A 27,400-nucleotide genomic window follows, 5' to 3' on the forward strand; every position below is an offset into this window, starting at 1 on the left:
GTTGCTCCTTATCAAGGAAACTGCTCTTTGCAACAGATAGAGACCATTCAAAAAAAAACCACAAAGGAGCAAAATGCAGAGTTGTGGAGCCCTGTCCCAGTGGATACATCTACAAGACACTCCCACACCTAAGGCTCAAGGAACATTTTGGAAGGGACAGAAAGATAGTAAAAGCCAGAGCATCCAGGAGTTTGCTCTAAGACTGTGTCTCCTTGTAAGAAGCTACACCCATAAAATCTCACCAGCATGGCTGCCTAAACATGACTTGAACAAGAACGAACATGAAAGGGGGGAATCTCATAGGCCTCAACCCCAGACAAAGAATTACAGGCAACTAAGGAATGCTGAGGACTGGCAGTCTTCCACAGGGAAGAGCACACCAATTGGTTAATAACAAATGGTCAGACCTGAAAACATACATAAACTAACATTATATGGACTGAGCAGGTTAAATGATTAATAAAAACACACATACACACACATATATATATGAAAAAAAGGCCATGAATTTGAGAGAGGGTGGTGGGGGGTTACATGGGAGATGTTGGAAAAAAGAAAGGGCAGGGGGAAAATAATGTGATTTTATTTGAGTCCCCCTAAATTAAAATATATATTTGAAAATAAATAAATGGAAGAGAAAAAAATCCTCTCCTCATGAAGCTGGTCTTTTTGTGTACAAGATGGAATATCAATAAAGACAAACAAGCATTCTTTAAAGTATATTTGATGATTGTGACTTCTGGCAAGAGTAAAATAAACCAGGAAACGGAGAAGGGGATGTGGGAGGGTGTGACTTTGAAGTGTGAGGTCAGGACAGTCTTGCTGAGTGATGTTTGAGACTGGAAAGACAAAATGACTGGATACTCCTGTTCTAACAAGAATATAGCAGGAAGTGGGAAGAGGAAGTTCAAAGGTCCTGAGGCAGAATAAGTCTCCCATGGAATGGACACATGCTCCTGGTCTTGTGCTCACAGTCCTAATGTGGACACCTGGCACAAATTAGTGATCAATAAAGATAGGGTGAATGTATGAAATCCCAGCTGTGAGTTTCAGGATCAACCAGCTCAGACCTCATATAATGATGGCCCAAGGGCACTGTCTCCTTTACCTCTATTTTCATGCTTGCAAGAGGCTACACTTTGTCTTAAATCTCACTCCATTCAGGTTCTGTGATGTGCAACCCTTGTCTCAGGCCCTCAGGAAGGTGAGCCAGGCATAATGGTTGAGCACAGAAGTTTCTAGCCAACATGGACAACATGGTGAGACCTAACTATTAATAAATAAATAGGGTTAGAAAGATGGCTCAGGCCGGGCGGTGGTGGCGGCACACGCCTTTAATCCCAGCACTCGGGAGGCAGAGGCAGGCGGATCTCTGTAAGTTCGAGGCCAGCCTGGGCTACCAAGTGAGTTCCAGGAAAGGCGCAAAGCTACACAGAGAAACCCTGTCTCGAAAAACCAAAAAAAAAAAAAAAAGAAAAGAAAGAAAGATGGCTCAGTGGCTAAGACCTGGGGTTTGGTCCCCAGCACCCATATAGCACCTCACAACCATCTGTAACTCCAGTTCCAGGGATCTTTCAGCCTCCCCAGACACTGTATGCACATGGCACACAGCCATAAAAGCAGGCAAAACACCCATATCTATAATTTTTTTTTTTTTTTTTGAGACAGGGTTTCACTGTGTAGCCCTGTCCTGGAACTTGCTCTGCAGACCAGGCTGGCCTCGAACTCACAGAGATCCTCCTGCCTCTGACTCCTGAGTGCTGGGATTAAAGGCGTGCACCACCACCACCACCACCACCAGGCAAAAAATAATAGTTTTAAAAGATGAATAAATCAAACTAAAAGGCCAGGAACATGGTTCAGTGGATAAAGCACTTGCTGTGCTAACTCAAGAACCTGAGCTCAGTGTTTCAGCTTCCTGAGTGACCCACACACACTCTCTCTGTTTTGCTGAGGGTCTTTTCCTCTGTGTGCCTTGCTGTGTATTATTTCCTCAGCCCCTAATAAAAAGCCTTTCTTTATCGGGAGGTGGGAGTGGGAGAAACTGAGTTCAGATTATCAGAACCCACATAAAATCCATAAAAAAATAGACTAAGTGAACCAAAGAGCTTAGGTTCAGTGAGAAACTGCCTCAGTAAATAAATTGGAGAGCAATTGAGACGGACATCCATCAGTCTCTGTCCACTACATGTCCCCAACACATGCACCCACATCACAGATACATATATACATAAAAATACAAGTAATTAAGTCAAAAATATCAAAGTAAAAGCCCCAGAATTCCCTGCAAAAGTCCCAAAGGAGCTCACTGAGGATAAGACATCATGTACAACACCGCCACCCTCCAATCACTGAAGCCACATGTGCCACCCTGATGGGAAAAGGAGGCCCCAAGAAAACTCTGGGGTTGTAGTAGAAAGGGGAGGAGGGGATGGAAGGGGAAAGTCATGGTTTTGCAAAAAAAAAATTGAGGGATTCGCTTTCAAAGCTGGTAAGAGGCAGGACCTGGGATCACCTAGGTAGAAGCCACCCAGCTCAAAATAGTCCTGAAAATATTCCCACTGTGAGTCTAGAAGCCATCCCCAAACTGGGGACAGGTGGCTGGAGCAGCCTTCAACACTTTTACAACCTGAGAAAACAAAAGCAGCTGACTTTTCTACTGAGCAAGAGGGCTAGGGAAGGCAGGCCAGGAAAGGGGCCCAGGGGGCAGTAGTTTTACAGATGGGTGGGGGGTCTATCGATTGCGGTATCTAAGGGTTAGCTGCCCCTCTGGTCTGGCATGGTGTCCGTGCTGAATGCATGAGCCCTAGCATGTCATTTCCAAGTTCAGGTTTGAGTTGAGGTTCAGGTTAGAGACAGCACACCACCTGTATCCCTAGCTGAACCCAGCACAGAGTCTATGTTTGTGGTTGAAATTCCCCTGCTTCCTCAGGCAACCACCCTTCTTCCTCCCCTCCTCCCTGCAAAGGCTATCATTACCCCATTCTAAGGATAAGTAAACCTAGAATCAGCGAAGGTCAAGGCCAAGGCCAAAGCTCTCTCTGGGGGGCCAGGCCTGGAATTCTGAGACCATGGATTCTGTGAATCCAAATGGTTGTGCTTCTGCGGATTGTGTGTCCTTACAGCTGTCAGCATCTGGGAGAGACTCTGTGGGCGGATTGTTGAGGTGTGTTGAGTGTTTGCGTAAGTGGTGTTTGCACTCAGAAAAGTGCCTGCCGTGTGTGTGTGTGTGTGTGTGTGTGTGTGTGTGTGTGTGTGTGTGTGTGTGTAGATGCCATGTGTGTGTGTCTCTGAATATTTGCATTTTTTTGGAGTGTGATTAGTGGAAATACCTGTGTGTACTGGTCATCTCCCTCATGTTCTGACTCCTCTTGGATTAATAAGCACTGTGCCCCAAAGATGACCACAACACCCCCTGGCTGGCCTTAGTTTTCACATCTGTAAAATGGGACTGGCCAGGCCCACTCCACTCGTAGAGAGTTAAAGCAGTCAACTCAAGGGCGGAGCCAAGGCAGATCAAAGCCCCCAGACAGGAGCTTTGTGAAGGCCAGGACCCAACTGAGATTTATTCAGTCACCCTCGGGCACCGTGCCTGGCACACGGGGAGGCGCCCAATAAATGTTTGCTGGAGCAAGGACCAGCCCTCAATAAATAACAGCTGTTGTTGACGAGGCTAATGGAGGCGAGACAGTGGACTCTCCCCTTGTCCCATCCCCCTCGCCACCCAACTCAATTTTGCCTCTTCCTCCAAGCCCCCACCTCCCCCACCTCTTTTCAAACTTTCCTCCCCCAACCATCTCCCGCCTAACCCCTATACATGCTATTCGGTCTCCCTGCCCATCCCCCTACTGTGTGCGCCCTCTCCTCCTCCACTCTCCATCTCATTCCCCTCACCCCCGCCTTCTATCCCCGCCCCTAGCTTCCTCCCCCACCCCACCCCCACCTTCCCCAACTCCCCATCCCAACCCCCACTCCAAATTCCTCCCCAGCATCTCCACCCGAGCGGGGCGCCCTTCGCAGGGCGGGGTAACCCAGGCTCCGGGGTCCTTGGCTCGGGTCCAGCCTGAGGCCCAGGGCGGCGGCGGCGGCAGCAGCGGCGGGCGGAGTTTGGGGGTTTTTTATATCCCTGGCAAGCTGCTCAGGAAGTGAGTGCCTTCCCGCGCCCCCTCCCCCGGCCACGCCACCGCGCGCTCGCTCCCTCTCTTCCTGCGCGCTGGGCGGCGAGACTGTGCGGCCACCGTGGACCAGAGGCCCCAGGCACACAGGTACCGACGATCTGAGTGCAGTGACTATGAGTGACTGAGTGACTTTGTGTGTGTCGGGGACGAGATACGCTGCATGGATCCCGCTGTGTTGTGTTGGTGCGGGATGTCCCCAAGTGTGCAGGTACAGAACGCCTGTTTGGGTTGGCTCAGGTTTGGGGCGGGGGGTGGGGGGAGAATCGGGGTCAACTGTGAATCCAAATGGTTGTGCTTCTGCGGGATTGTGTGTCCTTACGGCTGTCAGCATCTGGGAGAGACTCTGTGGGCGGATTGTTGAGGTGTGTTGAGTGTTTGCGTAAGTGGTGTTTGCACTCAGAAAAGTGCCTGCCGTGTGTGTGTGTGTGTGTGTGTGTGTGTGTGTGTGTGTGTGTGTGTGTGTCTGTCTGTCTGTCTGTCTGTCTGTCTGTCTCTGAATATTTGCATTTTTTTGGAGTGTGATTAGTGGAAATACCTGCGTGTATATATGTCTGAATTTGTAGGATTTGAGTTTGTCTCCTGTTCTGTGAATGTGTAAACTTGTGGTGCACATGTGTGTGTCTCTGAGTTGGCTTTCCGTGTTAAATGAGTGTGTGTAGGCCCCTAGGCTTGTGAGTTGTCTTGGCTTGTGTAACTGTGTGCCTCTAATGTACGTGTTTGTCTGGGCTTGTGGTCGTCTGGGTGTCCATGTGGAAATATGTTTATGTATATATAGGTTTGGGAGCATGTAGTTGTGTGTGTTTGGATTTAGTGAACCAGGCCTTCCTGCTATAAGGGTGTGATTGCCCTATAGAATGTGAGTGTGTGTGTGTGTGTGTGTGTGTGTGTGTGTGTCTGGGACAACCACTTCTCCTCAGCTGGCCACAGTACTCTTAGGCAGGGTGTCTCCCTACTAGGGGGAGATACACTTTAATTAGCAGCTGGTTAGTGGTAATGGGGGTGGTGACCTGAACAGTCCCCTCCTCCTCAGGCCTCCTCTCTGGCTGGGCCTTTGTCTGTCTGCTCACAGCAGCCAGGCCAGATGTGCAATGCCTGGAGGAAGTCTACTGCTCCAGGGTGATGGCTGCCTATGCCTGGCCAGAGAGACTCTGCCCTCCACTGAGGACCTTCTGCTGCAGGGTTTCCCTGACAGCCTGACCTACTGAGGTCTTGGTGTGGAGGACTGGTCCCTGCAGGATCCCAGGGATGAGATGGAGCCATAGTTTCCAGGAGGCATTTCCTCCTCCAGCCCTTGCCCCTTCCCCCAAGCTGGTGGCCTCCCTCCAGACTTCTAGAGGACGGGTTTGGGGGAAAGGGGCCAAGCCTAGGTACACACACACACACACACACACACACACACACACACACACACATACACACATAGTGTAGGTCCTCCTCAATTGGAAGCCATCCTCAAATAGGCCTTGTCTCCCGCAGACCTGCCGACTTATCTGTGGTCTTTCCCATCTTGGGAGCTGGGAGCTGTGTCACTCCTACCAGTAGTTATCACCCTGTGGGCAGGTGACCGCCCCCCACCTCCATCAGTCACTCACCCAGTGGAGTCTTTCTACCCTGCCTCTGATCCCCACCAGAGCCAGAAACACTAAATAGCCTGTGCAGTTATTGAGAGTAGTGGGGGCTCAAGAATAGAGGGGGACTCGGGGTTGGGGTCTCAAAGGCACCACAGTCGGGTTCTACCCCTAGTAGGACTAGAATGGGAAAAGGGCAGAGGTTGAGAGGCTGGGTCCACTGAGATTGCTGGTACCTTGAGTGGAAGTGGGATAGTTAAGGCTGGAGGGGATCATGATCAGTCTTTTTAAAATTTAAATATATTCAAAATATAGATTTACTTATATAAATGCGTACGTATATGTTTTGGCATGAGTTTATGTGTATCATGTTTATGTAGGTGCCCATGGAGGCTAGAAGAGAGCATCAGATCTCCTGGAACTGGAGTTATAAGTGGTTGTAATCCTTCCTAATGTGGGTGCTGGGAGTAAGAGCATTAAGCATTCTTAACTACTGAGCCGTCTCTCCTGCTTGAGTGAGTTTCAGATTTAGTTGAGGTCTCTACAGAAGGAGTGGTGAGAAAGAGGCAAGAAGAAAAAGGAAGAAGGCCTTTGGGGGAGTGGGAGATGTTACTTTAGGAACTGAGACAGGATGAAGACCAAGAGGATTTTTACCAGGCCCAAGGAAGGGATCAGAAGACTCAGCAAACTTTGAACTCTAAAAGCTCATCTCAAGGAACCTGGGAATCTAGCTCACTTGGTAGAGTGCTTGTTCATTCCCCAGCCCTGCATAGACCGGGTATGGTGGCATCCCAGCACATGGAAGGTGGAAGCAAGAGAATCAGAAATTCAAGTTCTTAGCTACACAAAACGTCTGTGAGGTGAACCTGGGATATGTGAGATCCTGTCTCAAACAAACAAACAAAAAACCAAACAAACAAAGTTCAGCTTAGGGCCAAAGATCAACCTGCCTCTTTCCCTTTGTACCCCTTGGGGCTGGGTCTCCTTGCCCAGTGCCAACTGACTGAGGAATCCATACACAAGGGTTCAACTAACAAGTTGAACTAGTATACTAACAAGTGAGGCCCCCCAGAAATGGGGGCTGAGAGGAAGACGAAAGGAACCCACCACTCAACCAAGGGAATACATTAGCCCAGCTGAACAAAACTGCAGAGTCTCAAAATATCTGTGAGAGAGCCTCCTATTACTGGAAGGACCCAAGCAGAAGTAGGGAATGTGGCTTTCTCCGCTAGCATCTTGGAGAAATTCCGGCTTCTCTCTCTGCTGCCAAACTGCCCTGTTTGGGGATTGACTCTCAGACTTGGCTGGAATGCAAAGAAAACAAGACAGTGTGTGATTAAGGGGGGCTTGGGTTTGTACAGAAGAGGAGGTGGAGGGTGGAGACCAGAGGGCAGGGAAGGGACTTGGCACAGAATGGTTAGCCCAAAGAAGTATCTGCAACATACTAGCCTGGGGCAGATGCCTGAGAAACACGCCTGCTGGATCTGAGAGCAAAAGCAGAATCAAGACCAAGGCTAGAGGGCAAGTGAGATGACTCTGGATAAAGGAGCTTGCTGCCAAGCCTGATGACCTGAGATCAATCCTCTGGCCCCACATGGTGGAAGAACCAACTCCCGAGAGTTGTCCTCTGACCTCCATACACACAAAATAAAGGAATGTAATTTTTAGAAAATTAAAGAGCAAGACTAGGGATGTAGAGTGAAGGTAAAGCCTCTGGGAATATGTGACCGTTGATGTGGGATGTTAACAACCTACCTATAAAAGCCAGGCATGGTGGTGCACATATTTGATTCCAGCATTAGGGAGGCAGAGGCAGGTGGATCTCTGAGTTCGAAGCCAGCCTGATCAAAAGAGTGAGTACCAGGATAGCCAGGGCTATACAGAGAGACCTTGTCTGGAAAAACCAGAGGGGAAAAAAAAAACCAGGGACCCAAAGCCAGATACCAAGATAATGGAGGACTTGAAGGAAACCTGGAAGATCTTAGTGCCTGCCTTGATTTTAATTATGGACTGGAAATTCTCCCCGACCATCACCCCAGCTTTCAAATGACTCAGTTTTTTGTTTGGTTTCAGGGATTCGTTTGTTTGCTTGCTTTGTTTTTTAAGTTACATTTGTTGGTTTTTGTTTGCTTGTTTTGGTGTGTGTGTGTGTGTGTGTGTGTCTATGCACATATGCACTCATGTGCCACAGGCACAACTGTGGAAATTAGAGGACAACTTGCAGGAGTCAGTCAGTTCCCTCTGTTCACTATGTGGGTTTGGGAGGTTGAACTCAGGTTGTCAGGCTTGGTGGCAAGCATCCTTACCCGTTAACCCATCTTGCTGGCACTAGCTCATTTTCTCATATAGTCTAGGATCCCTTCCTTGCCCTGAGACTGGTCCCACCCACTTTTAGGTTGGGTCTTCCCACCTCAATGACCCCAATTAGTATTATACCTGACAGGCATGTTCAGAGGCCCACCTCCTGGGTGATTCTAGATCATCTACTTGAGAAGGTGGCTTCTTGCACTGGTCCCTGTTGCTTCTGAGTGTGGACATGATGGGGAGAAGGTGGGAGATGGGAACAAATACTAAAACTATTCAGGAATCTTTTGATAGAAGTGCCTTCGTCATGGAGAGGCTGCAAGATGCCCCTTTCAGTCTGGCAAGGGGCCTTGGCACTAGTTATGCTGGGCAGTGGGACCAAGGCCCCTCCTAACTCAGTCTTTCTTCCCAGGAGACCGGTGATGCTGCCCAGACTGTGAACAGGGGAGGCAGCACTGTAGGGGCTGCCAGCAGCCGGGGCTGGGGAGAGACATGTGGACACGTAGCCCCTATGGCTTCTGCCTGCCAGATCCTCCGCTGGGCCCTTGCCCTGGGGCTGGGCCTCTCATTCAAGGTCACGCATGCCTTCAGATCTCAAGGTAGGAAACATCCACTGGTAGCAATTCAAAGGGAACAAGAAACTGAGGAAGCCAGTTGGTCCTTGAGAAAAAGTCAGTGGACTAGGGTTGGGGGATTCGTGGGTCCTGGGAATGTATAGGCTGAATAGTTGGTGACCTGGATTCAGGGACGGGTGAGGCCAGCATCACTGGCTTCGGCAGCAGGGACCGACCTCAGTCTTCTGACCCCTTTACCTACAGATGAACTCCTGTCCAGTTTGGAGAGCTATGAGATTGCCTTCCCAACTCGTGTGGATCACAACGGGGCAATGCTGGCCTTCTCTCAACCTGCCCTCCGGAGGCAGCGTCGGGGTACGGGGGCCACAGCAGTGGAGTCCCGTCTGTTCTACAAGGTGGCCGCACCCAGCACTCACTTCCTGCTGAATTTGACCCGCAGCCCCCGTCTACTGGCAGGGCACGTCTCCGTGGAATACTGGACACGGGAGGGCCTGGCCTGGCAGAGGGCTGCCCGAGCCCACTGCCTCTACGCTGGCCACCTGCAAGGCCAGGCTGGTAGCTCCCATGTGGCCATCAGCACCTGTGGGGGCCTGGTGAGCTGAGGATTCTGGGAAGCAGGGGGGAAATGCTCACTTCCTTCTGGAAGTTTAGACAAATACATGATCAACAGAATGGAACCATCACAGTGGGGTGTTTTAAAAAGTATTTTGAGCTGATCAGTCCTTTGAGATGCAGCTGTAGATGTACTTAAAGGAAAATGTTAAAGCCTTATGTAAAGGGGCATCTTTCTCAAGAAAGTAGACAAACAGCACAGCACCGTCAGTAACAGTAGGGCCAGTGAGATGGCTCAGTGGCCAGAGGCACTTGATGCCAAACCTGAAGACTTGAGTTTGGTCCCCAGGATCCACATCTTGGAGGGAGAGAATAATTTCCTCAAGTTGTCCTCTGATCTTTATACATGTGCTGTGGCATGTGTACACCCACACACATCCACACACAAATAAATGTAAAAACACCCTTTTTAAGGAATTAAAAAGTTTAGGAGGGGTTGAAGGGAGGAAAGGGGAGAAATAATGAAATTGTATTTTAGAATTTTTTTAAATGTTTTTTTTTTCTTTCTTTTAAGGGTGGGACTGAGGAGGTGTCTCAGTTAGTAGAGTTTATACACAAAGAGTTGAGTTCAGATCCTATCCTGTGCACACCTGTAAATGAGGTGCTAGGTGGTAGGCAGAGATGTGCAGATTATAGGGGGCTTCATAGCCAACCACTCAGCCAACCACTCTAACCAGAAAACAGCAAGCTCCAAATCCAGTGAGAGACCCTGTCTGGAGAAGATAAAGCCAAGACCTTCTCCTCATCTGGCCTGTGCACAAGTACTCAGGTTGGACATCTCTACACAATGTGTACGTACTCACACACACACAAAGACAGAATACAAACCAGGTGTGTGGTGACACAAGCCCGTAATCCCAACCACTTGGGAGGTGGAGACAGAAGTTCTGAGTCATCCCCAACTATGTAGTAAGTTTCAGGCCAGCCTGGGCTACAGAGTGAGTTCTAAGACAGCCTGGGCTACATAAGACCCCACATCAGAAAAACAAAAAGAACCAAACAAAAGAAGGGCCGTGTATATAGTTCAGTGGTAGAATGCTTGCCTAGCATGCACAAGGTCCTAGGTTTGATTCCTATTAATGAAAAAGGGGAAGGAAGGTATGAAATCATAGACAGAGGGTCTAGGATACCAGAGTCTGAAGTGAGCTTTCTGTCTCCACCCAGCATGGTCTGATCGTGGCAGGTGAGGAAGAGTATCTGATTGAGCCCCTGCAAGGTGGGCCCAAAGGTCGCCGTGGCCCAGAAGAGAGTGGCCCCCACGTAGTATACAAGCGTTCCTCTCTGCGTCACCCCCATCTGGACACAGCCTGTGGAGTGAGAGGTATTCCTGTGTCTTTGGGGATGGGCAGGGAAGTTATATGACATTACTCCTTTGAGGCAAAAATAGGCAGCAGAGTTTTTCCATCACAAAGGTCAACAAGGTACTATATAATGAGGAAAGACATTGTTGTGAAAGAACAGCGATTAAATTCTAGAGCTTCATTCATCTGCGGGCAAGAGGCCAGAAAGGATGTAGATGATGCTGTAAGGCAGTGGAGTGACCCTTCATTGCTGTAACCAGCTGTTTGTGATCGATGTTCAGCAGGGAAAACATTCCTTACCAAGAATTATTGCCAGCTCACACAATTAAGCTGCAGAGTGGTCATAGCAGACACTTGAGTGGCTATGCAGCCAAAATACCAAGAGCTAGGAGTGAGTTCGTGGTAGAATGTTTACTCCAGTTACACAAGGCCCTATAAAATGTGCACACAGAAGCCAGGCTGAGGAGATAGCTTGCTGAGTAAAGGCCTCACCTTGCAAATATGAAGGCCAGGGTTTATAAGTTCATATCCCTAGCACCCAGGTGGGTATGGCAGCCACCTAAAACCCCAGAGCTAGGGATCCCTGGAGCCGCTGGATACTAGACTAGATGAATCAGTGAGCTCTGGGTTCTAGTGAGAGACTCTGCTTCCATATATACAGTGGAGAGCAATCAAGGAAGATGCCCATTGTCAACCTCTAGCCTCCACATGCACAACACACTCAGGCAGTCAGCTGAACGGCATGAGTATTATTCATACAATCATGTTCAAAACATGACCGGGAAGGTGGAGACGGGGATCAAGAGTTCAAGAACAAATGCTGTCTACTAGGACTATTAGGCAGAAGAGTCACAGATAGCCTAGAGTTCTGTATGACAGTTGTAAGGCAGTTCTGTGATCTACCAGCAATAGGTGCTCAGTGGCTCTGCTTTGTCTCCCAGACGAGAAACCATGGAAAGGTCGTCCATGGTGGTTGCGTACCCTGAAACCACCGCCTGCTAGGCCCCTGGGGAATGAAACAGAGCGAGGCCAGCCGGGCCTGAAGCGATCAGTCAGCAGGGAGCGCTATGTGGAGACCCTGGTGGTAGCTGACAAGATGATGGTGGCCTACCATGGGCGGAGAGATGTGGAGCAGTATGTGCTGGCCATCATGAACATTGTAAGTGCCTCCCACTTCCTGGGCCTGGAGTCCTGGGGACCTGCAGGTAGCCTATAGGTGTCATACCCTCACCACTGATCTACAACTAGCAGCCAAAACAATAAAGTGGAGAGAGGGAAGAATAAGAAAAGAGGTCTATGTAGAGTGATGGGAAGAAGCATCGTACCAAAGGTATAGGGCCAGATGCTCTAGTGGAGATGACCTGCCTGGGCTTAAATACAGCTCTGTTCCCTTAGGTGAGTGGTTCTCAACCTTCCTAATGCTGTGACCCTTTAATATAGTTCCTCATGTTGTGGTGACTCCCAACCATAAAATTATTTCATTACTACTTCATAACTGTAATTTTGCTACTGTTATGAATCATAATGTATTATGTGTTGTGTAGGACCCACAGGTTGGGAACCACTGCCTTAAGTGAGCAAGGTACTCCAGCTCTCTGCCTTGTGTTAACCACCTGTAAAAACTACAGTAGACCCAGTGAACAGATAACGCATTTGTAACAGTGCATGGCATGCCTAATACACACAAGGCTCTGGGATCCTGAAACTCCTAATATCTCAGCACTTGGAGGCTGAGGAAGGAGGATTGCAAGTCAAAGATGAGCCTGAGTTCATCATTTGTACCAAAAAAACAAAAGAGCACAGGATAGCAGAGGTCATAGGAAGGCAGAGAGATGGCTCAGTGGTAAAGAGCACTTACCACAGAGGACTCAAGTTCAGTGCCCAGCACCCACATAATGGCAACTCACAACCACCAAAACTCCAGTTCCAGGGGATCCTACACCATCTTCTGGCCAACTTGGCTCACTTACACTCACATGTACATACTCACATGCAAACACACATACATACACATAATTAAAAATAAAATAAATCTTGAAAAAAGAAAAATGAGACAGTGCATAGACCATGATAGGTGCTACATTACGTGTTTGCGTTATATAAAAATAAACTTGCAGGGGCTGGAGAGCTGGTACCATCAGTAAAGTGCTTTGTTGTGCATAAGAACCCACATTTAAAAAATAAAAGTAAAAACAAATGGGCCAATGAAATGGCTCAACACATAAAGGTGCCTGCTACCAAGCATAGATCTGAGTTCATTGATTCCCAGGACGCACACTGTAGAAGAAGAAAACTGACTTCTGCAGGTTGTCCTGTGACCTCACCATGCGTGCTATGGCATATGTAAACACACACACACACACACACACACACACACACACACACACACACACATATATACACACATACACACTGGGCATGGTGGTACATACTTGTAATCCTATCACCTGGGAGAGGGAGACAGGCAGATCCTTCAGGCTTGCCGAGTGGCCAGCCTTGCCCAGTCAGCAAGTTCCAGGTTCAGTGAGAGACCTTATCTCAGAAAAACAGGGTAGAGAGCAACTGAAGAAAATACCTGTAGCTAGAGTTTTCCTGCCTTGCCCACAGTCAGGACAAATCATTGTCACCCGCCAGTCCCACAGCTGCTCAGACCCAACCAAGTAAACACAGAGACTTATATTGCTAACAAACTGTATGGCCATGGCAGGCTTCTTGCTAACTGTTCTTATAGCTTAAATTAATCCATTTCTATAAATCTATACCTCGCCACGTGGCTAGTGGCTTACCGGCATCTTCACATGCGGCTTGTCATGGTGGCGGCTGGCAATGTCTCCTTCTGCCTTCCTGTTCTTTCTTTTCTCCTCTCTGTTAGTCCTGCCTATACTTCCTGCCTAGCCACTGGCCAATCAGTGTTTTATTTATTGACCAATCAGAGCAACACATTTGCCATACAGAACATCCCACAGCAAATACCAGCTGTTACCTCTGTCTACTTCACATATACACACACACAAGAATACACATGTACACACTCAAAACACACAGCTTACAGGTACTGAGTCCAAATAATTCTTGCTGTATGTGTTTGGGCAACCAACCAGGGACTACATCCCTGCCCCCACCCCCCACCCCCCAGAAGCCATCAACTGACAATAGCTCCTCACTAGGGGGTGGAGCTTTTGTGTTCTACCTTACTTTTCGGGACAAGATCTCTCACTGAACCTAGAACTTGTACATTCAACTAACCTGGCTAGCTAGTGAGCCCCCAGGGTTCTACCTGTGCTTGCCTTTTGTTGGTTGGTTTTAATGTGGGTTTAGGGAATTGAACTCAGGTTCTCATGCTTGTGTAGCAAGTGTTTTACCAACTGAGCCATCACTACAGTTGTGTCCTTTACTGTTCTGGGCTCCTCTTAAGACTCTGTCTCTCTTGTTTCTTGGAGGTCAGGTTGCCAAACTTTTCCAGGACTCGAGTCTGGGAAACATCGTCAACATCCTCGTCACTCGCCTTATCCTGCTCACGGAGGACCAGGTGTGGGATCTGGGATGTGTTTCACCCTTTCTCTAGCCACACTATTGCTGCCTGATATCTCCAGAGTGGTGGGGCACCCATGCACCTCAATCTTCCCATCCCCAGCCTACTCTGGAGATCACCCACCATGCTGGGAAATCACTGGACAGCTTCTGTAAGTGGCAGAAATCCATCATGAGCCACAGTGGCCATGGCAACGCCATCCCAGAGAACGGTGTGGCCAACCATGACACAGCTGTGCTCATCACACGGTAAGAAAAAGGGGGGACTCCAGGGCAGAGGCCAATGGAGTCGGTGGAAATGGGATCATCAGAGTCTAAGGAAGGAGGACAGTTGCTGGTGAAGGATGGAAGGGGCTAGGAACCAAGGAGAAAAGATGCTGAGAACCTGAAGATGAGAGGTTGATATTTGAGCCCTAACCATGCACTCCTTCATCAGTCACTTAGTAAGTCCGTCATCTATTGTCGGTATCCCCAAGATCAGCTGATTGGTTCTATTGGGGACACAACCCCCAGAGCCTGTCATGCAATTGTCAACCCAGCACTGGAGAAGGTAAAAGGATCAGGAGTTCAAGGTCAGCCTGGGCTATGTAAGACCCTGTCTCGGGTAGGGGTTAGGCCTGGATGTAGTTCAGCTGGTAGACTTCTTGAATAGCATTCATGAAGCCCTGGGTTTAATCTCCAGTACCATAGAAAACCATGCATTTTAGTACAGACTTAAAATACCAGCACTTGGGAGGTAGAAACAGGAAGACCAGTAGCTCAGGGTCATCCTTGGCTATGTGGAGAATTCAAGTTCATCCAGGGCCACAAAAGACCTTGCAGCTCATACTCACACATGTGTACATACACACCTTCACACCCTCTTCCCCAGAACTGAGGACTCTGGCATCAGCCAGGGAGGCCACCCAGCCCTCTCATTGCCATCTGTTTCCACAGCTATGACATCTGCATCTACAAGAACAAACCCTGCGGCACTCTAGGTATTGAGTCCCATTGGTTGCAGGCACCATGGAGGGTGGCCCTGATCCTGGGATGAGACCTCCCATGGTGGCTAGAACCTAGCCAGCACAGCCTTGGGTCCCTTGACCTACCCCACGTTCCCATTTCCCAGGCCTGGCCCCTGTGGGTGGGATGTGTGAGCGTGAGAGGAGCTGCAGTATCAATGAAGATATTGGCCTGGCCACAGCATTCACCATTGCCCACGAGATCGGGCACACGTGAGACCAGGGGACACGGGGTAGGGGAGGGTGAGAGGAGCTATATGGGTTCCACCAGTGCCTAGCAGAGCTGACACCCCTCTCCTCAGATTCGGCATGAATCACGATGGTGTGGGGAACGGCTGTGGGGCCCGTGGTCAGGACCCAGCAAAGCTCATGGCTGCCCACATTACCATGAAGACTAATCCATTCGTGTGGTCATCATGCAGTCGAGACTACATCACCAGCTTTCTGGAGTGAGGATGGGCCACACATCGCCCACTCAGTGGGGGCACGGTCATGTTGGGGAAGCTGACCCCCCCCACCCCACCTAGCTGGGTATATATAATCCTGAGGTCATGGCCTTGCAGCACCTTGGCATTATAGCTGTTTTTTTCTTATCACAGCTCGGGCCTGGGGCTTTGCCTGAATAACCGACCTCCCAGACAGGACTTCGTGTACCCAACGGTGGCTCCTGGCCAGGCCTATGATGCTGATGAGCAGTGCCGATTCCAACATGGAGTCAAATCGCGTCAGTGTAAATACGGGGTAGAGAGAGCCTTCCTGCTTTCCTTCCTGGGAAGGGGAGGTGGCTACAGGGTGGGAAGCTTCTCCCAGACACCTGGAAGCAGAAGTGAAATGACCCTCCTACTCCCTGTAGGAGTCTAGGAGGACCAGAGTGTGTGGAGTATCCAGATACCAAGCAGACCAACAAAGATTAAGAATAAGAATAATGCTGGACTTGGGGTAGAGAGTCAGTCAGGAAAGGCTTTGCTTTGCAAGCCTGAGGTCCCGAGTTTGATCAACAAAACCATATATAAGCTGGGTATGGTGGTACATGTTTATAAACCAGCACTGGGGAGTCAGGAGCCGGTGGATCCCTCATGCTCGCTGCCCAGCCAGCCCATGTGACAAATTCCAGATTCAGTGAGAAACCTTGTTTCAAAGATGGACAACTCCTGAGGAGCAATAGCCAAGGTTAACCTCTGGCCTCAACAAGCATGTGGGTTACTTGCCCCTGTGCTTGCAAACACACACACACACACACACATAAATGCGATAGCACACACATGCATACAGAGGATGGAATGGCTTACATGTCCAGACAGCTATTTTGAGGGCTGGGCTAGGGAGAGCCCCATTCTGTTCCACACGGAAGGCCACTTGGGGGCTGCAGCAACACCTGGGTTCTAAGGCCTCTAGGCAGTTCTGAGCAACATATCCAGACTTCTTGGTGGAAATAGTTTCCCTAGAGATGCAACCATCTACTTTACTTGGTAATGAACCAGAGAGAGCCTTCCAGGGACTCTGACCAACTCCCCATCTTCCCCGAGGTTCATATTCTCAAAGTTTCATCTAGGCATCAGTAAGTGAGCTGGGGCAGGGGTCGGGGTGTGGCTCACACCTTTAATCCCAACACGCAGGAGGCAAAGGCTGGTGGATCTCTGTGAGTTTGAAGTCATCCTGCTTGTCTGACTTCATAACATAAAAAGTTCCAGGCCTACCAGTGCTATATACAGTGAGACCCCATCTCAAAAAAAAGATCTGAGTAACTTGGAGGATGGCTCAGTGAGTAAGAGCACTTGCTACATATACACAAGTGTCTGAGTTCAAAATGCCAGCACTCACGAGAAAAAACTGCGTAGCTATGTATCCCTAGTACCCCTGTGGGGGTGGGGACAGGAGGATTACTGGGACTTGCAGGCACTCTGTTCTGTAAGAGACCCTGCCTCAAGGGAATAAGGCAGAAAGTGATACCATGATACACTAGGAGAAGAAGAAGTGAACTGGGGTGCAGGGGACCCCACCACCAGCTTCTCCTTCTAACTCCTGAAAGCTGGAGATCTGCTGGCTTCCTACTTTGGTGACAGTTGGCCCAGTTAGCCCCTCCTCTGCCCTGCTCCATCATTTCCCTAATCACACTCTGGCCCCCTTCACCCTTGGCCCTAGTGACCCCAGCCCAGCTCCACAGGCTCCACACTCTCCACAGGAAGCCTCTGTGCTTACACAGCTATTCCCAAGAAGTATGCAAAAGAGCAGGTGACTATCAAACTGCTCCTCACTTTTTTGTTTTTTGTTTTTGTTTTAAAGATAGGTCTCACTACGTAGCCCTAGTTGGCCTGGAACTTGCTGTGTACACCAGGCTGGCCTCAACACTCACAGAGATCCACTTGTTGCTTGGGATCAAAGGTCTGTACCACTGTGCAGAGCCAGACATTTTTTACTCTTGCCCCACCCCCAATACTGATTTGACTGGTCACCACAGCACCTTCTAAGTAATTCTTGGCTCACCTCTGAATGTCTTTTGTGTCCTGGAACTTAAGATGATAGTAGCTGATGCTTACCAAGCACTTCTTGGTGTATGCTAAGCATCATCCCATTTTTTTAAATTATTTTATTTCATGTGCATTGGTATTTTGCCTGTATGTATGTCTGTATGAGGGTGTCAGGTCCCCTGGAACTGGAGTTACAGATAGTTATAAGCTACCATGTGGGTGTTGGGAATTGAACCCAGGTCCTCTGGAAGAGCAATCAGTGCTCTTAACCACTGAGCCATGTCTCCAGCATCCCCATCATCTCATTTAAACTCCCAGTAAATCTATTACACATTAAGAGTCAGCTTTGGGAGAGTAGTATGTCTGACCACAATTGTAAGAATTTGAGCAGCTGTACTCTGTACTTTGAATTCTCTTTTAAGTCAGCATTTTGCTTCAGTGTTTAAATTTTTTATTTTTATATTATGTGAAAGGCACACATGCATGTGGAAGCCAGAGAATTGCCTTTGGGAGTCAGCTCTCCTACCATAGGCTCCAAGAATCAAACTCGAGTCGTCAGGGTGGTTTTACCCACTGAGACATCTTGCCAGCAAGATATCTGTCTGTTTCTATCCCAATGTCTCTCTTAGATTTACTTGTATTATTTATGTGTCTTCGTGCATGTGTGTGCATGCACAAATGACTGTGGAGACAGAGGACAGGCATCAGATTTCTTGGAGCTAGAGTTACTGGTGTTTGTGAGCTGGGATCCCCACTCTGATCCTCAAAACAAGCATCTAGTGTTGTTAACTGCTGACCCATCTCTGGCCCAACATCCAGCTTCCTCACTTTATATTGTACAAAAGGACATTGTAAGGACGAACTGTCAGAATAGCAAGCTTGAGCTGGGACCAGCAATGTTGTTGTTGTTGTGGGTTTTTTGTTGTTGTTGTTGTTGTTTTTTGTTTTTGTTTTTTGGGATTTTTGGTTTTTGAGACAGGGTTTCTCTGTATAGCTTTGTGCTTTTTCCTGGAAATCACTCTGTAGTCCAGGCTGGCCTCGAACTCACAGAGATCTACCTGCCTCTGCCTCCCGAGTGCTAGGATTAAAGGCGTGCGCCACCACTGCCTGGCTATTGTTTGTTTTTACTCTTTCTGGGGACCCGCCACCCAGCTCCCAAATAAATCATACACAGAGGCTTATTCTTACTTATGAATGCCTGGCCTCAACTTGGTTTGTTTCTTGCCAGCTTTTCTTAACTTTAAATTATCCTGTCTACCTTTTGCCTCTGGGCTTTTCCCATTCTCTTACTTCTGTAATTCTCACTCTTACTCCATGGCCCTTGAAGTCTTCCTCCTCTGACTACTTTTTTTTTTCCCCAGATTTCTCCTATTTGTCCTTTCTGTCTGCCAGCCCTACTTATTTCTTCCTCCTGCCTTGCTATTGGCCATTTAGTTCTTTAATAGACTAGTCAGGTGTTTTAGACGGGCACAGTAACAGCTCCACAGAGTTAAACAAATGCAACATAAACAAAAGTAACACACCTTAAAACAATATTCTACAACATGGCAATATGTTAAAACTGAACCATTTATTTGCATCCTTGCTTTTGAAACAAGGTCTTTCATTGGCCTGGGACTCACCTATTAAGGTAGCCTAGCTGGCCACTGAGCCCCAGGGTTCCACCTGTCTCTGCCTCTTCAAGCCACACCTGGCTTGTTTGTTTAATAGCATTTAAAGTTTTATGCATATGAGTGTTCTTCCTGTATGTTTGCACGTGGTCCCTGCAGAGGTCCAAAGACAATGTTGAAGACACTATGTGGGTGCTGAGACCTAAAACCCAGGTCCTCTACAAGAGTAACAAGTGTTCTTCGCTGCTAAGCCATCTCCAGCTCCCTCACCTGGCTTTTATACTGAGTTCTGAGGATTGAACTCATGTCCTGCCTGATGCTTATATGGCAAACAATGACTGTATATCTGTATGTGCACCACATGCATGCTCCAGACCTTGAACCTTTTATTTTTGAGGTATATGTATATGTATATGTATATGTATGTATATTCCTGACGTAATAGAAAATCATTTAGTGCATGGAAATTGGTTGATAAGAGCTGGGGTTGAGTTGGTAATGAGCTTGCCTAGCATGTATGAAGCCTGGGTTCTATCCCAGCATTTGTGAGGTCAGAAGTTCCAGGTCATTCTTGGCTACATATCAGATGGAGGCCAGCTTGGGCTAGAGAAGATCCTATCTCAATAAGAATAATTGGTTGAGCTGGGCGATGGTGGTGCATGCCTTTAATCACAGCACTCTGGAGGATCTCTGTGAGTTCAAGGCCAGCCTAGGCTACAGAGTGAGTTCCAGGAAAGGCGCAAAGCTACACAGAGAAACCCTGTCTCGGAAAAAAAAAAAAAAAAAAAGAATAATTGGTTGATATACAAGTGAAGAACTTAGCCCTTGGTCCTGGATTATCTGTGCCCATTGTTATACATACAATTAGAGAATATTTATGTAAGCGATCCCATTGATATTGTCAGAAAGCAGCCATTAGGCTGGCCATGTTAGAGATACAAAAACAGGCCCAGGTAAAGTGGTGAAATGCAAGTCAGTGCAAAGTTAGAACCTAGAGTGGCCTAGGAGTTATTACATAGACAACAGTGCCTCCTTGTGGGGGGGAGGGCAAAAGCGAGGCTGGAATAAGTATACCTTAAGGAGTGTCAGAAGTGGGGTTGAAGCTGGAATGGCTTGATACTTGTATAAGTGGCCATGAAAATACAAGGTAGGTGAAGGCAGAAGACCTGGCATGTCCCTGTGAGTGGCAGAAGTCAGGGACTCTCTGGAGGAGTTGTTGAAGGAGTGTTTTTTGTTTGTTTTTTGTTTTCTGCTTTTTTGAGGTGGGGAGGGCTAATCCTAGAAGGCTACCTTCTTACAGCCATTGCTTAGTTCAATCCAAGTCTCAAATTGGCCTGGAACTCAGAGATTGGCTTGTAAGGGATCTGTTCAAAGAGGATTACAAATGAATCCTTGGATGGAAAGATTCTGAGAGGGCGGGGTAATATGAGATGTGGCCATATGTGAACCTGGTGGGGATTCTCTCCAGGGATACTAACCTTGACCTAAAGCAGTGGTTCTCAACTTTCCTAAAACTGCAGGCCTTTAATACAATTCCTCATGTTGTGGCCCCCAGTCATAAAATTATTTTCATTGTTACTTAGTAAATAATTTTGTTATTGTTATGAATTGTAATGTAAACATCGGATGTGCAGGATATCTGATATGTGGGTCATTTGACACCTCACCCCCCACCCGGCGGGGTGGGGTGGGGTGGGGTGGTGACCCACAGGTTGAGAACCACTGACCTAAAGGGTCAGAATAGCTTTCTAGGATTGCTACAAATAAATACTCTGAGCCAGTCCAAGCAGGATTCAGAGGAAGTAATGGAATGACCCACAGACCCAGTCTGAGCCTTACACACACACTTACTCATCATTGGAAAAAAAAAAAAAAAAGAAGGAAGGAAGAAAGGAAGAAACTCTAGTCCTGAGCCAGCCCTGACTTTTCAAATTGTTCTTTCCTGTGTTATTTGACTGGTCCAAAAAAGGAAGTAAAAATCCTTCCTGTCTTCCATAGTAGGTCCAAGATTTTGGAAGAACCTGAAATCAGTAAAATACAACATCTGTTTCAAAGAGCTGAGTTAGACTAAGCTGCCCCCACAGAAGTGGTGTGACATCTAGCTAAGTAGTCATGTTTTCTTTTCTGTAAAATTACAATTTATTTTTTGGGGTGTGTGTTTATTCTTTAGCATGTATGTGATCAGAAGACACCTTTCAGGAGCTCTTCCCTCCCATCATGTGGATCCTGGGGAGTGAACTCAGGTCTTCAGACTTGGCAGCAAGTGTCTTTACCTGATAAGCAATCTTCATGGCCTGGAAGAACCTTGTCTTTCTACATCTTGGTTTTCTAGCACTGAAATAGGGGTCACAATGTCCAAAGAAGTTTTTATAGCAAGTATAAGTGTTCCATACAGACCGGCAAAAGGGAAGTGTCAGGCCATGATCCTAAAGGGGAATTGTTGAGATCCAGGAGGGTACTGGGTCCCCCAAGGCATGGCTGTAGGAGATGATGGGCCTGAGGCGTCTCCTCCATTCTGCAGGAGGTCTGCAGCGAACTGTGGTGTCTGAGCAAGAGCAATCGGTGCATCACCAATAGCATCCCAGCTGCTGAGGGAACACTGTGCCAAACGCACACCATCGACAAAGGGGTGAGCACCAGCCAAGAGTCTTCCCCTGGGCCCTGCCCACCCTGCTTGAGGCCACAGCCCCTGGCATCTCAAGCCATGCTCCTCACATTTGTTTAATAGGCCCTGGTACTGTTTCTACTTAAGCTGTGTCTTTTAATTGAACAGTGTTACTCCTTAGCCATGCCTCTGGAATCAAGCTGTGACTCTGTGTTGGACTTCCTGCCTTCAGATCCAGCCTTTCCTCATGTCACACACACACCCAGTTCCAGAAGGGATTGTTCCTGTAATTTGTGGGATGGTAGACAGAGAAGAGGCATTGAACCCAGAGCTCTGAAAAGTCACACTCACACCTTTCTCCCTGCCCCTTACTTTTTACCCAGTGGTGCTACAAACGAGTATGCGTCCCCTTTGGGTCTCGACCAGAGGGTGTAGATGGGGCCTGGGGACCGTGGACTCCATGGGGCGACTGCAGCAGGTCATGTGGCGGTGGTGTGTCATCTTCCAGTCGTCACTGCGACAGCCCCAGGTCAGTCCTTGGGACCCTCTCCCAACAGTGAAGCAACCCTCAACATCCATCACCCCCTGCCTCATCTCTCTCCACTGTCCTCTGCTCCTTCCAGGCCAACCATTGGGGGCAAGTACTGTCTAGGCGAGAGACGGAGGCACCGATCCTGCAACACTGATGTGAGTTCTCTATGGCCCTTGCCCCCACCACATCCTATCACGCTCCCTCCAACCTAGTATCTCCTGTCATCTAGTCTTCAGACTATTTTCATTATAGAAGTCAGCTCCCTCAAAATAATTGCCATCATTCTCCTGACCCCACTCTTAAGTATGGTTTAGTGTCTTCACCTTCACAGCTCAGTTAGCCCCAGAATCCAAACCCTACTCATTGTCATCCGTCAAAGCCTGATTGAGCATGCTCTCACAAACCAGCTTCCTTCTGAAGCCCATCTTGAGTGTATCCCCTCATCACAGTTGCCCTCTGGAGCTTCCTGCTGGCTCCTCCTTAAATGTTAGAGCTCTCTCTAGCTGAAGATGGCTCTATTACCTAATCATGGCGATATTTAGGTGTGTAGGCCACCAAGCCAGAACAAGGGATGCTCAGAAGTCAGGGAAAGCTTTGGGAACAAGCAGTGGCCTTTGTGGTCCCCTGCATAGGGATTATCAGAGCATCTACATACCACTCACATTCAAAAATAATTCAGTCCTTTTCCAAAAACCAGCTCCATCCTGTATCTCCTGTCTCTCAAGAAAAGTTTGAACTCAGAATCCAGGCATCTACTCCCAGCTCAGCCTTAACTTAATGAATCACTCAGGTCCCATGTCACAAGCCAGGAACAGTGGTGTACACCTATGATCCTGGCACTTGGCTGAGTCAAGAGGATTACAAATTTGAGGCCAACCTAGTCTATCTACAGCAAGAGCCTGTCTCAAAAATGCACAAAGGATAGGAAGACGGTTTACTTGGTAAAGTGCTTACTGTGTAAATATGAGGTCCAGAATTCAGACAGCACCCAGACAGGAACACAAGCACAAATGTTCACACACACACAAACCATCTCATATGCACCTTCCTGGCTAGTGTGGACCATCCATTCCCGCCTGTACTTCCTGCCTTAGCCTCACTCATCAGAATCACGCCACTTGGAGCAAAACTTCTCTACCCTAACTTCTTCTTCACACCTGCCCCAGGACTGTCCCCCTGGCTCCCAGGACTTCAGAGAAATGCAGTGCTCTGAATTTGACAGTGTTCCTTTCCGTGGAAAGTTCTACACGTGGAAGACATATCGAGGAGGTGAGTGAGCCTCCCAGAGGCCATGGAACCATTGAGGACAACAGCGGTTGGCTTATAGACTTGTGGAGTCCTCATCCTTTACCCAAGGAAACAATTGTCTTTGATATAACTCAGTCCTTGATACAACTCAATGGTACTTTATATGTAGGGGAATATCGCTATTTCTTCTGCCCATGGTGTCAAGTCTGGGGTCTGTTGCTCTTGTCCTTACCTCCCCTCAGGCAAGGAGTTCCAGGGTGACCTGGCTCCAGGTCTGATGGGGCTGTGCCCCCCAGGGGGCGTGAAGGCCTGTTCATTGACTTGCCTAGCAGAAGGCTTCAACTTTTACACGGAGAGAGCAGCAGCTGTGGTGGATGGCACACCCTGCCGCCCTGACACAGTGGACATTTGTGTCAGTGGCGAATGCAAGGTAGAGGAGACTCCCAAAGAGGAGGAAAGAGGCTGGGGAGAAGTTTAGGGGAGGGAGAGGTCTCCGTGACACTATCAACACCTCCATTGTCTTCCTGTGCAGCATGTGGGCTGTGACCGGGTCCTGGGTTCTGATCTCCGAGAAGACAAATGCCGAGTGTGTGGGGGTGACGGCAGTGCCTGTGAGACCATCGAGGGGGTCTTCAGCCCAGCTTTACCAGGAAGTGGTAAGAATCCTTGCCTCTATTTCCCTCCTGTGGCTGGGATCTGGGTTAGTCTTATTATAGTAGCCAAGACCAGTAACTCTTTAGACTTTAGGGATCCTGTGGAATCTGAATTATAGTGAGTGTCTTGGGAACCCCAAAAGTCCTGGGAGCACAGAATCGCCCTTAATTTTCTTGTTGCTGAGACAAAAATACCTCACAAGAAATAAGGAAGATTTCATACGGCTTTCAGTTTGTGGGAACATAGTCCATCATGGTACTTAGCTCTCTTCTTCCTTTTTATGCGGTCTGGTCCTCTAGCCCTGGACCAGTGCTAACCATTAGGGTGGACCTTCCCCCTCAGTCAACTCAATCTAAAAAAACCCCACACAAGCATGCCCAGAGACTTGTCTCCAAGTGATTCTAGATCCTGTGACATTGACAATCCATGTTAGCCCATCACAGTCATAATTAGGAAGGGCCTTAGCTACTGGCTTGGGATCTAGCTTATAAAAATTCATATGAGTTGGGACTGAGGATTCAGATCTCTCCCTTCTACCATTCTGGGGGCTTCAGGATGGGTGTAAGGGGGCACTTTCCATCCTGTGAGTCTAAGGGGCTGGGGAACCCTCTATACTGGTATGGGAGGTCTTACAGTCAGGGAACTAGGAGGGTGTTCAGAAGACCATTTCCAGCTTGGGATGAGAAAGAGAGCTCCCAAGGAGTAGGGATGAGATGATAAGAGGGTTCTAGAAGGATGACGGAGTTGAAAGTGTTAGCAGAGGGATTGTGGCCAGATGGTATATAATTGGCAGAGACCACAAAGAATGAGTTGCAGAATGTGTGTCACTCCCTAGGCATGGTTAGACTAGGGGTGGTTGATTTGTTTGTTTGTTTCGTTGGTTCTTTGGTTGGTTAGTTTAAGAATAGAACATAGCACTTGGAAGGCAGAGGCAGGCGGATCTCAGTGAGTTCGAGGCCAACCTGGTCTACAAAGTGAGTTCCAGGACAGCCAGGACTGTTACAGGGAGAAACCCTGCCTTGAAGAAAAAACAAAACAAAATAATAGAACATGTGACCAGGTGGTAGTGGCACACACCTTTAACCCCAGCACTCGGGTGGCAGAGGCAGGCAGGTCTCTTGAGTTCCAGACCAGCCTGGTCTACAGAGTGAGTTCCAGGACAGCCAGGGCTACACAGAGAAACCTGTGTCTTGAAAACAACAACAACAAAAGACTAAAACATCTGGCCTGGAGAGATGTTCAATCAGTAAAGTGTTTGTTGTGCTGGGGTAAAGACCTGAGTTTGTTCCCCAGAACCCACATTTTTAAAAAAAAAAAAAAATCTGGGCATGGGCCAGATACTCAATGAGTAAAAGCGCTTACTGCAAAAGCCTAACAATTTCCAGAACCTAAAGTGAATGAAAGAACCAGCTGCCATTGTATGTATTGTCCTGATCTACACACACACACACACACACACACACACACACACACAAGCAGGTTAGATTACATCATAGCCTAGATTCAGGTTTGGAGAGTGAGGGTACAAAAGGTGAGAGAGAAGCTGAGCACAGTGGTACACACCTGTAAACCCGGCTGATTGAGAGGAGCCTGGTAACAAAGTGAGAAGTGTCAGAAGATGGCTTGATCAGTAATGTGCTTGACACAGGAGAATGAGGACATGAGTTTGATCCCATTACCCACACAAAAACCCAGTTATGGTGGTGTGTGCTTACAGTCACAGCACTGAGGAGGCAGCGACAGAAGGATCCCTGAGAGTTGCTGGCCAGCCAGTCTAGCTTAATCCAAAAGTACTAGGTCCCAGTGAGGAATGCTGCCTCAAAAATCAAGTTGGGGGCTGGACAGGTGCCTCAGTGGCTAAGAACACATACTGTTCTTACAGAGGATCAAATTGTTCCCAGCACCCACATCAGCTGACTTCACCACCACCTGTAAGTCCAGCTCCAGAGGTTGTGGTACCCTCTTATGGTCTACACAAACACACACACACTTAAAAATGTACTTTTAAAATAGGGTCTCACTGTGTAGCTCTGGCTGTCCTTGGAACTCATGTAGACCAAGCTGGTCTCGAACTCATAAAGACCCACCTACCTCTGCCTCAGAGTGCTAAGATTAAAGGCATGTGTCACTAGCCCCAAGGAAAAATAAAATAAAATAAAAAATAAGAATTAAATCTAGAGTTTCAACTTTTTTTTACATAATTAATGAGTCATTTTTAAATTTTAAGTTTAAAAGAAAAAGCATATGGCTCCTGAAGAACAGTTCCCAAGACTGACCTCTGACCTCCACATGCACACATACATGTACCTGAAAACCCATGAATACATACACACAAAGTACAGAAAAAAAGATAGAAAAGAGATTAGAAGTTAGATGATAGGGCGTCTGCTGTTCTTGGTTTTGGGATGTACAGTAGAGGCTAGCAAGAGGAGTCCATGTAGGTAACCAGGTGACCTGGGACAAGCAATAAGCTATTTCTGAAGAGAAATGTTGAGAGAAAAAAGGCATTGAGTTGGGAGACAGAATGAAGAACTCATAGGATCTTGAAGTGATAAGAGAATGAGGAAAGAGAGATGAAAGACTGAGGGGTTCTTAGGCCTAACAACACCTGATCCCAACCCCTGGAGTGTCCATAGCACCAAGTGCTCTGGTGATAAGATACTGACTAGACTACCAAGTGGTGGTGGCACACTCCTTTAATCCCAGCACTCAGGAGGCAGAGGCCGGCAGATCTCTGAGTTTGAGGCCAGCCTGGTCTACAGAGTGAGATCCAGGACAGCCAGGGCTGTTACACAGAGAAACCCTATCTTGAAAAACAAAACAAAACAAGCTAACAAACAAACAAAAGACACTGACTAGAGTAGGAAGCAGAAATACAGCCCAAGGGGAAGGTGACTGTAGGATGCAGGACAATATGGGGGTCCAGGCATAGAAGCTAAGAATCTTGGAAGCATGGGTGAGCAAAGATGTAGGGGTCACAGCCGGCAGTCAGTGGTGGTGCCTCATGGAAGACTAGCTCTGTGCTCAAATCTCATTGTCACCTGTATAGATTGTGACTTCCATGATACCCTTTTCCTCTGCCTCAGCTCAGCCTCACTGCTCAGTGAGACATGAGGACGTAGATCTACCCATTCTGAGGCAGGCAAGTTTGGGTTCAAATCCCAGCCAGCCACTTCTTGCCTGTAAATCCCTGGTGAGCTGCATAGCTTC

The 27,400-nt window shown here is 48.0% G+C and overlaps 1 protein-coding gene across 7 annotated transcripts in view; it reads left to right on the forward strand.

Annotated features, from left to right (window-relative positions):
* Positions 1 to 4,130: 4,130 nt before the first annotated feature.
* Adamts10 (ADAM metallopeptidase with thrombospondin type 1 motif 10) overlaps positions 4,131 to 27,400 on the forward strand; it is a 30,101-nt gene continuing 6,831 nt past the window's right edge. The window contains exons 1-17 of one of the 7 annotated variants that reach the window (XM_042266760.2): positions 4,131 to 4,265; positions 8,463 to 8,649; positions 8,869 to 9,218; positions 10,402 to 10,558; positions 11,480 to 11,697; positions 13,984 to 14,067; positions 14,173 to 14,318; positions 15,006 to 15,049; positions 15,181 to 15,286; positions 15,376 to 15,522; positions 15,673 to 15,814; positions 21,673 to 21,780; positions 22,140 to 22,285; positions 22,380 to 22,443; positions 23,455 to 23,557; positions 23,779 to 23,966; positions 24,069 to 24,192. In XM_042266760.2, coding sequence (XP_042122694.2) covers positions 8,562 to 8,649; positions 8,869 to 9,218; positions 10,402 to 10,558; positions 11,480 to 11,697; positions 13,984 to 14,067; positions 14,173 to 14,318; positions 15,006 to 15,049; positions 15,181 to 15,286; positions 15,376 to 15,522; positions 15,673 to 15,814; positions 21,673 to 21,780; positions 22,140 to 22,285; positions 22,380 to 22,443; positions 23,455 to 23,557; positions 23,779 to 23,966; positions 24,069 to 24,192 — 2,215 coding nt within the window. In that variant the 5' untranslated portion in view covers positions 4,131 to 4,265; positions 8,463 to 8,561. The other 6 variants (XM_006990867.4, XR_013047145.1, XM_042266759.2 and 3 more) reach the window with 6 other exon arrangements.

Source organism: Peromyscus maniculatus, chromosome 22 (genome assembly GCF_049852395.1).
Source record: "Peromyscus maniculatus bairdii isolate BWxNUB_F1_BW_parent chromosome 22, HU_Pman_BW_mat_3.1, whole genome shotgun sequence".
Lineage (NCBI taxonomy): Eukaryota > Metazoa > Chordata > Mammalia > Rodentia > Cricetidae > Peromyscus > Peromyscus maniculatus.